Source organism: Mytilus californianus, unplaced genomic scaffold, assembly GCF_021869535.1.
Source record: "Mytilus californianus isolate M0D057914Y unplaced genomic scaffold, xbMytCali1.0.p SCAF_9, whole genome shotgun sequence".
NCBI classification, from domain to species: Eukaryota; Metazoa; Mollusca; class Bivalvia; order Mytilida; family Mytilidae; genus Mytilus; species Mytilus californianus.
In genome coordinates, this window is record NW_026262745.1 from 46,827,459 (window position 1) to 46,841,865 (window position 14,407).

The 14,407-nt window shown below is 31.5% G+C and overlaps 1 protein-coding gene across 3 annotated transcripts in view; it reads left to right on the plus strand.

Moving 5' to 3' along the window:
- The first annotated feature begins 301 nt into the window (after positions 1-301).
- The window catches only part of LOC127716535 (sushi, von Willebrand factor type A, EGF and pentraxin domain-containing protein 1-like), a 61,745-nt gene continuing 47,639 nt past the window's right edge, over positions 302-14,407 (plus strand). Inside the window, exon 1 of one of the 3 annotated variants that reach the window (XM_052222754.1) lies at positions 302-593. In XM_052222754.1, coding sequence (XP_052078714.1) covers positions 521-593 — 73 coding nt within the window. In that variant the 5' untranslated portion in view covers positions 302-520. The remainder of the gene's footprint in view (positions 594-14,407) is intronic. The other 2 variants (XM_052222755.1, XM_052222753.1) reach the window with 2 other exon arrangements.

Sequence of the window (14,407 nt, forward strand, 5' to 3'; positions counted from 1 at the left end):
TCAGAAGCAAAGATTTAATAAAGAATTACGACAACGGGCGCTAAGTGATGGCAAAAGTTTAATATGTTGAAGAAAATATGTATAACGAGTTAAATCAATTCAAAACTACATACATTTGTATTTCTTGGTGCTTTTCTATTTTGTTTATCAATAAATTTGCCCCTTTAAATGCAAAATAACCGCAATTGAGTCATACAAAATAATAAATTACAAATCCTTTCACATTTGACAACTTGTTTATTCATCGGAAAATCTTTCATATATGGTTAATGCATTTTTTTTTTCACATTAACGATAATATTATTATTTAAAAGTACGTAATTGCTTACATCCACTTCATTTGAATTTTGGTAGATTGTTGTCCTATTGGCAATCATACCATATCTCCTTTTTTTATATGTATATTTCTGTCAACATATTGTGAGATCACATTTGAACGGCGATCATAGTGAGTGTCACATCTGGTATACGATAATTTTCTGGTTACATTTACAAGTCAGATTCAACGGAGAGATTCAGTATGGATTTCAATGTTCTCTTTTTTAATTCGATACCAGTAGTCATTCATCTCTTGGTGTTTTCAACAGACTCAGGTAACTCATTGTTTATACATTATTAAAGTAAATACATTTAAGTATTGCTTATGAAATTTTACTGAATGAATTCTCCTGCATATTTTCCCTGCGGTTTTCAATCGAAGATGTCGAATTTGATGTTACTGGATACCCAAATTAAATAGATGTCCTTACACAAATACTGATGCTGGGTCTATCAAATGCCCTACAAAACCTCTTTCCAAATTATAAGCAGCTACTTTATTACAAATCAAAACCGGCCTTCAGAGTCACTGTGAAACAACATACTCTAAGGGCGGTGCGAGTCGGATGTGGAAACAACAATATTCAAAAAATCTGTAAGGGTAGTTACAAAAAAAAATTTTTCTCATGCAATAGTATAACAAACAAAAAAATTGACTTCTCTACATCTGACTCTATTATTCATCTTTCTTAATTCAAACAAAGATTTTAATTGATCAAAAATATCTTGAGCAAGGAAAAAGCAAGTAAAATTGACATCATTAAAATCGGCTGGATTTTGTTAATTGACAACATACATTTATTTTTTACGTTTAGAGGATATGTTTTGAACAGATAACCGACACTCCTATGGGAACCAACTGTGCTCTGTTTGCTGATTTGTTCTTGTATTCTAATGAGGCAGACTTCATTCGGAAGATCCTCAAAAATAATACAAAGAAACTGGCATTATTATTACTTTCCGCTATATAACTGTTTAAGTGTGTAAGACTATGTTTACTGCATCTATCATAATGAGCTTGAAATAAGGGATACAACAGATACAGTTAAGTCTGCCTCATATGTAGAGTGTCATCTAGAAAATGACAATGAAGTTTGTTAGGTTAAACTATACATCAAAAGAGATCATTAAAATTTTCCCGTTTCTCTGTAGCAACATTCAAGCAGTAACTTTATATGGAGGTTAATACGATATTCCAGAGCTTGCTTTTCCTAGTATTATTTTCTCGATAGAGGGTTGCTGCTTACAAGTAAATTATAAAATTAAGGGTTTCAAGAGGATATGATAGCCTTTTACCGTTAGGCGTCAAATGGTACTTTTCGACTATCGTTAGCGTCAACTTGATTAACTTTTTATCGTGATTCTTCAAAGGTCTCAATTATTTAACGGCATATGGCAAAATTTGGGGTACTTTGCTAATTTGCATAGCGGCCATTTTGCCTTATCATGAAGACAGCCATTTCAATAGGATTATACATGACCCTTAGATATAAATGCGAATATGCCAATTCCTATGTCGAATCAACAATTTATCCGCATATAGGTGAATTGTACATGTTTTTTGGTTTCTGCCCGTGTACAAATGAACATTATCTACTTTGAAAACGTTCAGCCTTTTTAGTTTGAAAATCGGAAGCGTAACCGTAGTATAATTGCTATATAAAATAACGAAAAATCGTATGAAAGCAAGATTCAAAATAGAAATAAAGATACATGTACAAGAAGATTATTGTTCATGATTTGTTCGCATATAGGGAAACAACTTGTAGGTTGAATTTTAAGGTTCAATAACTTTTATCTTACCTTCTTTCTTAAGTTTTCGGCCAAAAGGACTGGATTATCCGCAAATTTGATATAATTTATATTTTCAATCTACAACTAAGGGAAGTAATTTAATCAAAAGGGCCAAAGTCACGTGATGCAAATTATATGAATAAAGTATCTAGGATTTTGCCATATGGTTATCGTTTAGTCAGGATTTTACTTCATGAAAATTATCTCCCCATTACGCCACCTATTTTTTCAATGATGAAAATGGAAGCCACTGTAGGGATAAAGCGCTGTCAATTTAGCTCTAGAAAACCGATTTATTTATCCACATAGCATCATTACTATCCTTACATGACAGTTGTATTTTAAAAGATAAATGTATCTAACATCTAATAGTCATCATTCTATGTACTTTTAGGCCTTTTGTCAACTTAAAACTATTTTCTGATCGATTGTTAGTGGGAATTTTTTTTTAATGTTAAAAAGAAAACAACACTTAAAAAAAATTGTATTGAATATTTCGTGGAAGATCAGACTAAAGCGCCTGCATACGGAGTACATTATATATCTCCCAGTTGATACGATATTCCAGGGCTTGTATTTCGTATCATGATTTCCCTGATAGAGGGTTGCTGCTTCCAAGGAAACTATTAAACCAACAGTTTAGTGGTGAAGTTGAAATCATCCTTACGTAAATTTTACGGACGCCATCACGAGTTGGTTGATCGTTATGGAATATCTGTTTCAAAGATGACAACGGATATATTCCAATTGTCGTAACTACAATCCCGTCCTATTTTCTCCGAATGTGGCCTACCGAATTAGACTTTTCACCGGTTTGTACTAACATGAGCAACACGGCGGGTGCCACATGTGGAGAAAGATCCGCTTACCCTTCCGGAGCACCTGAGATCACCCCCAGTTTTTGCTAGGGTTTGTGTTGCTCAGACTTTAGTTTTCTATGTTGTGTACTGTGTACTGTTGTTTGTATGTTTGTCTTTTTCTTTTTTAACCATGACGTTGTCATGTATTTTCGACTAATGAGTTTGAATGTCCCCTTAGTATCTTTCGCCTCTCTTTAAACATTTTCAGAGGTTGAAGACTAATTACCTTCGATAAAACACACAACACTTGTTTTTTGGAGTTATGCATAAACAAAATCCACAAGTAAAGTCTGTCGTCAAGGGGTTTCAGTAAAAAAAGGTAGGGGTGTCAGTGAACAATGTGTTTGATTTTTTTTAAGAAAATTTCATGAATTAAATAAATAGGGACATCATGGTACCAGTGGAACAAAAAAATATGAAACCAAGAAGACGTTTTAGGCAATGTCATTCATACGAATCAGATGGCTAAATGAGTAACACGAAGGTTTTCACTTGGGGAGCAACAACTGCTTACGCATACGAAGCACCTATTTAACCCACTGTTTTGGTGTGGTTCGTGTTGCTTAATCTTTTTCCTTTGTGGTGTTTTTGTAGACTTTTGTTTGTATTTTCGTCGTTTTTGATGTGGCAATGGTCGAGGCTTTTGTTTTCTACTTATGGGTTTGATTGCCTTGGTATTGTTTAGTCTTTCTTTAAAAGTTGCATTATACATATGTATGTATTACATTTGAAATGAATTCGAACATTTTAAAGCATAGATCACCTAAAATTTCGTTTGAATATTCTTAAAGCACTCAAAGTATCTTTTCAAATACAAGGATGTCTGTGAACCCGGGCCTATTTTATATTTATGCACATCAATTAGTTTGTTTTTTAAAGATGAAATATTTTGATATTTCTTTAGTAGTTATTTGTTATAAAATAAAATTTTATTACATCCTTCTTGAATTAAATTATCTTTGCTTACATAGATATGATAATGTAAAAAGCATCAAACACATAACACACTATTTTTGTATGTTTCCTAAGGAATACATTATTACTTGAACAGATATTTAAAAAAAAAAAAACGCAAACGCGTTAATCACCTTACGCATAACACAATCTGACTGTGTTGATACGCTTATAATGTGAAAATTTAAAAAGCCACTGACTTAATATTTTCCATTTTTTCGTCAAGACAGATGAAGTTAACAAAAATTTAATCATAATTGATACCAACTATTAAATAATTATATAGATATTATGAGATTTGATATGATAGCCAATGATACAACTATCCACCAAATGAAGTGGATCTAAGCAATTATAGGCAACCGTACGGCCTTCAGCAATGACAAAATGGCCCCGACATGAAACATGTTAAACATTTCAAACTATATATAGATATTTTATAGGATCGTAAAGGAAATTTTATCAAAAAGACACATTCAAGGTCAATAGATAATCGAATTTATTGACATATAAGGGCTAATTTTGAAGAAAAAAACTGTCTGTCAAATTTTTTTCCATTATATCAATGACTAAATTACTATTCTCTGAAAAATATTATTGTTTCAATGGCTCTAAAAATTATTCTGAAGAAGCTTAATGGGAAAGAGGGTCTACATTTGAATATTTGTATAAATTTGATATTAATGATCGTGAAAAATCGGTATCACTTTTTTGAGATAGTGAAAGATCCGGTGTCGCTTATTTGTCATTGCATAAATTAATGAAAGTGTTCAAATCATTTTGTAATAATAATAACATTTTTATGTAATTGATACTACAAAAGACTGGAATTCCATGACTTTTTCTGGCTCACTTTTTGTTCGGGAATTATCTGTTAGGCTATGAAGGTTCAATGTCATATTGTTTTTTTTTTATTAAGACCATACCGAATAGTCTGTGGTGCCATACAGCAACTTTCTGTATGTTTGTCCGCCCATCAAAATTTTGATGTCGATATGAGTAATTAAACCATTGTGGTGACGTCAGCCTATTCATTTACCGTGGATTCTTTTTCTAGAATCAACGCTTCCTAAATCTGCCGCTGAAATGGACTCATCAAATTATATTCAATTGTTTCCTTTGTGTCTCTAATTTCATTTAGAATATAGCAAAGTACTCTCGACCAATGAAATAGTAGGATTGGATGCCTCTTAACTGTGAAGAATGAATGTAAATCATATTCTTAGTAAGGGATTATCCTATTATTTGGGTCTATTTACAGTTCAAAACAAAGAGTTTCTATAAATGAGTTACAACTGCCCCGAAGCACATTTATCAGATTGAAAGGATTTATCACACAGTGATTGAAACTGACTAAAAGTTGAATTGTGAAACAAACAAAATAAATTGAAGTTTACTGGTGCAGTAAAATTGGTACCGTGAATTTTATTATGAAAATATTAATAACTTCAAATTACTATAAAATTAAACAATACCAAAGCAATGCAAAAAAAAGAAAAAAAATCTTTCAGATAAGAAATAACCTAAATCTTTAGCTTTCCAAAACTTTGATTACTTGATCAGCGGTTAGGTTGAATAGTTATTTCCAATACATATATTCCGATAAAAAAACAGGAATTTAATTTTGAACATATTAAAAACATTTAAGGGCATTATTTTCGAACATTTCCCTGACATAATGAAAAAAATCTTTCAGATAAGAAAAATCTATTTTATATATTTAAATGTAGAAGACTTCATAAGTATGATTTACTTGTGTCTCATCCATTTTGCTGATATTTAGCAAATAAAATATGTTTAAACTTAAACTAAACATAATGAAACAGTATTTGATGTAAAAAGCCGGACCAAATTATTGGCTGTGAATTAAATTTTAGTTGTAACTCAAATGTATTAATTGATTTAAACTGTAAATAAAAAAGGATAACTCCTCACTAAAATATTACATTATTTACATTCATACTCACAATCAGGAAACATACAATTCCTACCCTTTCTTTCTACTGTTGTGTCACCTAATATCTATAACGCATTTAAAAAAAAAATTTCCCAAATGATAAGAAAGTCCTCACATCACTAAAACTAATCCATAAATGACATGCCGAAAAAGGAAGTCATGCATCAATTATAAACATTGCACTGACAATGAAACTAATTTTTGAATAGATCATTTGAGCCTTGAGCACTTTACAATATTCTAAGTTTGTAAGAGAATGATAATCCCTTACTTCATGATAAGTACTCACTAACGCTCGTACTTATTCATGAAGAAAGGGATTATCATGCTCTTACATATACTAAGTTTGAATTGGCTAATTTACTGATTTCTGTTCACTAATGGAATTAATTTAAAAACTTACCTTTAATTTTTGTAATTTGTACATGCCTTTACTGGTAATCGAACCCTTCCTAGAAATCTGTTATGAATGACTGACATCAACACATCGACGAAATCTCTCGGCTACCAATGGGTTACAACTTAGATGTCTATTTTATATATATAAATAAACATCGGACACACAGGGGTTGTACCCTCATATATACACAATGGGCAGTTGTATAGTATAAGTTGGTAGCCGCGAGGTTAGCATGCTTAAAATCAACGAGTTAAACGATAGGGATTTGTCGGTTTAGGTTCGAATCCCTGTATTATCTCTGTTGTCCCAATTCTGTTTTTTTTTCTAATTTTGCATGTTACAGTGGATATTTTTGTAATAATAGCGTGTTTTACCGTTAATTTTTTGGATTATTATTGGCTATTTCACATGTTTGAAACAAAAATGATTACATTCTATTTGTCAATTTTTGTTGTATAAATATAGTATGATTTCATCTGTTTTACTACATAATATTACAAATGTTTGTTCGCAAATTCCTATGCGAGAAAATCGTGATGTGCCTAGAGTCCTAGAAATTTCGGTCACATACTTATTATATATACTTATATATAGCGGGAAATTAATATGCATATTCAGGACGTGAACATGTTAATGTAATATGAATATTAACCCTGCTTTGTACTAGACCGACACGCTGAGCCTGATTTTCAACGTGCTAGTTCACCAACATGTCACCTTATCCGGGCACATTATCCTGACCAGTCTTTGCTTTTACTCCTTAATGCTGCGTGCTTAGCAGAGAAGCAACACATACCAATTTTAAAGTCTATGGTTTGACCCGATCGGGGTTCAAAACCATGACCTCCCGTACTCGAGGCGAAACCGCTACCACGAAACCACCGAGACGGTACGATTAAAAGAATTCCTACCTTCATTGCATTAGATACGCCCAGCTAAATTATTTACGTTCAAGCTCGAAAAAGTGTTAACAGGTCGCACTACATCCCGATATACGCTAAACCATTTGACTTAAGAGTTGTCCAGTGTTAGCTGTTATTATTATTTTGTCCTCTTAAGGATGTATTCTTTTGATGCTTCAGTCTCGTTGAAATCTCGTTCGGGAATAATTTCCAAAACATGTGATACAAGTGGAAAATATTAATGAATTTAAAAAGTTATTGTAATTAAACTAAACTCTGTGAACAAATTGTGTACTTATAATAAGTAGTTTTTAAGTAATACAATTTTCAAATTTTATAACCAATCCGGTCATCAGCCAAAATGTTGAGAAAATGGGTAAGGGGAACAAAGAAAAGATTTTATCAAAAATATGTACATCCAATATCATTTTTTTTTTTAAAGTCGTAGATATGTATTTTTTCAATCATTTATAACAAAGAAGTTGAAATATTATGCTTTTTGTTCTAAAAAAAAAGAGAAAAAAAAAAACCAAATTGACAAAATTGACAACATGGTGAAATTAATACGAAAAAGCATCACATTTTTATAAAACTTTCTGATATTAACACCAACCTATAGTGTTTTTTTTTAAATTAAATTAATTCAGATTGGTCCACTTCATCTTTAGTGAAAGTATGAAAAAAAAATTAATTGTGAAACTGTGATTTTTTTTATGATAATAGCCCAAAAATGGGTAAAGATTGATAAACATGTGATAATCTTTAAAAATTTGGTACTTTCAAATGGCCGTAGCAAAAAAGAAGTGCACCACCATATGATTTTTTCTTAATGAATTACTTTCTTACAGTCATATAAACCAAAAAAATCAGTTTAAGAAAAAAAGTTTAATTCTAGAATTTTTGGCTCCTCAGAGGTGTACATCCCAATCTAATTAAAATATAGATCTCGGATTTCGTTATACTACGTTATACTACATACGAAGATCTAACAACTACCCGTATAAGGTTTCACTTCTGAAAGATTTTGCATGTGACTTTTTCAACCAATCAGAATTCTAGTTATCCAATCTGAACAGCGCACGCGGAACATATTTACTTGAATGAGGTTCATTGAAAGGTCCCGAGGGTGTGGAAACAACAATATTCAAAAAATCTGTAAGGGTAGTTACAAAAAAAAATTTTTCTCATGCAATAGTATAACAAACAAAAAAATTGACTTCTCTACATCTGACTCTATTATTCATCTTTCTTAATTCAAACAAAGATTTTAATTGATCAAAAATATCTTGAGCAAGGAAAAAGCAAGTAAAATTGACATCATTAAAATCGGCTGGATTTTGTTAATTGACAACATACATTTATTTTTTACGTTTAGAGGATATGTTTTGAACAGATAACCGACACTCCTATGGGAACCAACTGTGCTCTGTTTGCTGATTTGTTCTTGTATTCTAATGAGGCAGACTTCATTCGGAAGATCCTCAAAAATAATACAAAGAAACTGGCATTATTATTACTTTCCGCTATATAACTGTTTAAGTGTGTAAGACTATGTTTACTGCATCTATCATAATGAGCTTGAAATAAGGGATACAACAGATACAGTTAAGTCTGCCTCATATGTAGAGTGTCATCTAGAAAATGACAATGAAGTTTGTTAGGTTAAACTATACATCAAAAGAGATCATTAAAATTTTCCCGTTTCTCTGTAGCAACATTCAAGCAGTAACTTTATATGGAGGTTAATACGATATTCCAGAGCTTGCTTTTCCTAGTATTATTTTCTCGATAGAGGGTTGCTGCTTACAAGTAAATTATAAAATTAAGGGTTTCAAGAGGATATGATAGCCTTTTACCGTTAGGCGTCAAATGGTACTTTTCGACTATCGTTAGCGTCAACTTGATTAACTTTTTATCGTGATTCTTCAAAGGTCTCAATTATTTAACGGCATATGGCAAAATTTGGGGTACTTTGCTAATTTGCATAGCGGCCATTTTGCCTTATCATGAAGACAGCCATTTCAATAGGATTATACATGACCCTTAGATATAAATGCGAATATGCCAATTCCTATGTCGAATCAACAATTTATCCGCATATAGGTGAATTGTACATGTTTTTTGGTTTCTGCCCGTGTACAAATGAACATTATCTACTTTGAAAACGTTCAGCCTTTTTAGTTTGAAAATCGGAAGCGTAACCGTAGTATAATTGCTATATAAAATAACGAAAAATCGTATGAAAGCAAGATTCAAAATAGAAATAAAGATACATGTACAAGAAGATTATTGTTCATGATTTGTTCGCATATAGGGAAACAACTTGTAGGTTGAATTTTAAGGTTCAATAACTTTTATCTTACCTTCTTTCTTAAGTTTTCGGCCAAAAGGACTGGATTATCCGCAAATTTGATATAATTTATATTTTCAATCTACAACTAAGGGAAGTAATTTAATCAAAAGGGCCAAAGTCACGTGATGCAAATTATATGAATAAAGTATCTAGGATTTTGCCATATGGTTATCGTTTAGTCAGGATTTTACTTCATGAAAATTATCTCCCCATTACGCCACCTATTTTTTCAATGATGAAAATGGAAGCCACTGTAGGGATAAAGCGCTGTCAATTTAGCTCTAGAAAACCGATTTATTTATCCACATAGCATCATTACTATCCTTACATGACAGTTGTATTTTAAAAGATAAATGTATCTAACATCTAATAGTCATCATTCTATGTACTTTTAGGCCTTTTGTCAACTTAAAACTATTTTCTGATCGATTGTTAGTGGGAATTTTTTTTTAATGTTAAAAAGAAAACAACACTTAAAAAAAATTGTATTGAATATTTCGTGGAAGATCAGACTAAAGCGCCTGCATACGGAGTACATTATATATCTCCCAGTTGATACGATATTCCAGGGCTTGTATTTCGTATCATGATTTCCCTGATAGAGGGTTGCTGCTTCCAAGGAAACTATTAAACCAACAGTTTAGTGGTGAAGTTGAAATCATCCTTACGTAAATTTTACGGACGCCATCACGAGTTGGTTGATCGTTATGGAATATCTGTTTCAAAGATGACAACGGATATATTCCAATTGTCGTAACTACAATCCCGTCCTATTTTCTCCGAATGTGGCCTACCGAATTAGACTTTTCACCGGTTTGTACTAACATGAGCAACACGGCGGGTGCCACATGTGGAGAAAGATCCGCTTACCCTTCCGGAGCACCTGAGATCACCCCCAGTTTTTGCTAGGGTTTGTGTTGCTCAGACTTTAGTTTTCTATGTTGTGTACTGTGTACTGTTGTTTGTATGTTTGTCTTTTTCTTTTTTAACCATGACGTTGTCATGTATTTTCGACTAATGAGTTTGAATGTCCCCTTAGTATCTTTCGCCTCTCTTTAAACATTTTCAGAGGTTGAAGACTAATTACCTTCGATAAAACACACAACACTTGTTTTTTGGAGTTATGCATAAACAAAATCCACAAGTAAAGTCTGTCGTCAAGGGGTTTCAGTAAAAAAAGGTAGGGGTGTCAGTGAACAATGTGTTTGATTTTTTTTAAGAAAATTTCATGAATTAAATAAATAGGGACATCATGGTACCAGTGGAACAAAAAAATATGAAACCAAGAAGACGTTTTAGGCAATGTCATTCATACGAATCAGATGGCTAAATGAGTAACACGAAGGTTTTCACTTGGGGAGCAACAACTGCTTACGCATACGAAGCACCTATTTAACCCACTGTTTTGGTGTGGTTCGTGTTGCTTAATCTTTTTCCTTTGTGGTGTTTTTGTAGACTTTTGTTTGTATTTTCGTCGTTTTTGATGTGGCAATGGTCGAGGCTTTTGTTTTCTACTTATGGGTTTGATTGCCTTGGTATTGTTTAGTCTTTCTTTAAAAGTTGCATTATACATATGTATGTATTACATTTGAAATGAATTCGAACATTTTAAAGCATAGATCACCTAAAATTTCGTTTGAATATTCTTAAAGCACTCAAAGTATCTTTTCAAATACAAGGATGTCTGTGAACCCGGGCCTATTTTATATTTATGCACATCAATTAGTTTGTTTTTTAAAGATGAAATATTTTGATATTTCTTTAGTAGTTATTTGTTATAAAATAAAATTTTATTACATCCTTCTTGAATTAAATTATCTTTGCTTACATAGATATGATAATGTAAAAAGCATCAAACACATAACACACTATTTTTGTATGTTTCCTAAGGAATACATTATTACTTGAACAGATATTTAAAAAAAAAAAAACGCAAACGCGTTAATCACCTTACGCATAACACAATCTGACTGTGTTGATACGCTTATAATGTGAAAATTTAAAAAGCCACTGACTTAATATTTTCCATTTTTTCGTCAAGACAGATGAAGTTAACAAAAATTTAATCATAATTGATACCAACTATTAAATAATTATATAGATATTATGAGATTTGATATGATAGCCAATGATACAACTATCCACCAAATGAAGTGGATCTAAGCAATTATAGGCAACCGTACGGCCTTCAGCAATGACAAAATGGCCCCGACATGAAACATGTTAAACATTTCAAACTATATATAGATATTTTATAGGATCGTAAAGGAAATTTTATCAAAAAGACACATTCAAGGTCAATAGATAATCGAATTTATTGACATATAAGGGCTAATTTTGAAGAAAAAAACTGTCTGTCAAATTTTTTTCCATTATATCAATGACTAAATTACTATTCTCTGAAAAATATTATTGTTTCAATGGCTCTAAAAATTATTCTGAAGAAGCTTAATGGGAAAGAGGGTCTACATTTGAATATTTGTATAAATTTGATATTAATGATCGTGAAAAATCGGTATCACTTTTTTGAGATAGTGAAAGATCCGGTGTCGCTTATTTGTCATTGCATAAATTAATGAAAGTGTTCAAATCATTTTGTAATAATAATAACATTTTTATGTAATTGATACTACAAAAGACTGGAATTCCATGACTTTTTCTGGCTCACTTTTTGTTCGGGAATTATCTGTTAGGCTATGAAGGTTCAATGTCATATTGTTTTTTTTTTATTAAGACCATACCGAATAGTCTGTGGTGCCATACAGCAACTTTCTGTATGTTTGTCCGCCCATCAAAATTTTGATGTCGATATGAGTAATTAAACCATTGTGGTGACGTCAGCCTATTCATTTACCGTGGATTCTTTTTCTAGAATCAACGCTTCCTAAATCTGCCGCTGAAATGGACTCATCAAATTATATTCAATTGTTTCCTTTGTGTCTCTAATTTCATTTAGAATATAGCAAAGTACTCTCGACCAATGAAATAGTAGGATTGGATGCCTCTTAACTGTGAAGAATGAATGTAAATCATATTCTTAGTAAGGGATTATCCTATTATTTGGGTCTATTTACAGTTCAAAACAAAGAGTTTCTATAAATGAGTTACAACTGCCCCGAAGCACATTTATCAGATTGAAAGGATTTATCACACAGTGATTGAAACTGACTAAAAGTTGAATTGTGAAACAAACAAAATAAATTGAAGTTTACTGGTGCAGTAAAATTGGTACCGTGAATTTTATTATGAAAATATTAATAACTTCAAATTACTATAAAATTAAACAATACCAAAGCAATGCAAAAAAAAGAAAAAAAATCTTTCAGATAAGAAATAACCTAAATCTTTAGCTTTCCAAAACTTTGATTACTTGATCAGCGGTTAGGTTGAATAGTTATTTCCAATACATATATTCCGATAAAAAAACAGGAATTTAATTTTGAACATATTAAAAACATTTAAGGGCATTATTTTCGAACATTTCCCTGACATAATGAAAAAAATCTTTCAGATAAGAAAAATCTATTTTATATATTTAAATGTAGAAGACTTCATAAGTATGATTTACTTGTGTCTCATCCATTTTGCTGATATTTAGCAAATAAAATATGTTTAAACTTAAACTAAACATAATGAAACAGTATTTGATGTAAAAAGCCGGACCAAATTATTGGCTGTGAATTAAATTTTAGTTGTAACTCAAATGTATTAATTGATTTAAACTGTAAATAAAAAAGGATAACTCCTCACTAAAATATTACATTATTTACATTCATACTCACAATCAGGAAACATACAATTCCTACCCTTTCTTTCTACTGTTGTGTCACCTAATATCTATAACGCATTTAAAAAAAAAATTTCCCAAATGATAAGAAAGTCCTCACATCACTAAAACTAATCCATAAATGACATGCCGAAAAAGGAAGTCATGCATCAATTATAAACATTGCACTGACAATGAAACTAATTTTTGAATAGATCATTTGAGCCTTGAGCACTTTACAATATTCTAAGTTTGTAAGAGAATGATAATCCCTTACTTCATGATAAGTACTCACTAACGCTCGTACTTATTCATGAAGAAAGGGATTATCATGCTCTTACATATACTAAGTTTGAATTGGCTAATTTACTGATTTCTGTTCACTAATGGAATTAATTTAAAAACTTACCTTTAATTTTTGTAATTTGTACATGCCTTTACTGGTAATCGAACCCTTCCTAGAAATCTGTTATGAATGACTGACATCAACACATCGACGAAATCTCTCGGCTACCAATGGGTTACAACTTAGATGTCTATTTTATATATATAAATAAACATCGGACACACAGGGGTTGTACCCTCATATATACACAATGGGCAGTTGTATAGTATAAGTTGGTAGCCGCGAGGTTAGCATGCTTAAAATCAACGAGTTAAACGATAGGGATTTGTCGGTTTAGGTTCGAATCCCTGTATTATCTCTGTTGTCCCAATTCTGTTTTTTTTTCTAATTTTGCATGTTACAGTGGATATTTTTGTAATAATAGCGTGTTTTACCGTTAATTTTTTGGATTATTATTGGCTATTTCACATGTTTGAAACAAAAATGATTACATTCTATTTGTCAATTTTTGTTGTATAAATATAGTATGATTTCATCTGTTTTACTACATAATATTACAAATGTTTGTTCGCAAATTCCTATGCGAGAAAATCGTGATGTGCCTAGAGTCCTAGAAATTTCGGTCACATACTTATTATATATACTTATATATAGCGGGAAATTAATATGCATATTCAGGACGTGAACATGTTAATGTAATATGAATATTAACCCTGCTTTGTACTAGACCGACACGCTGAGCCTGATTTTCAACGTG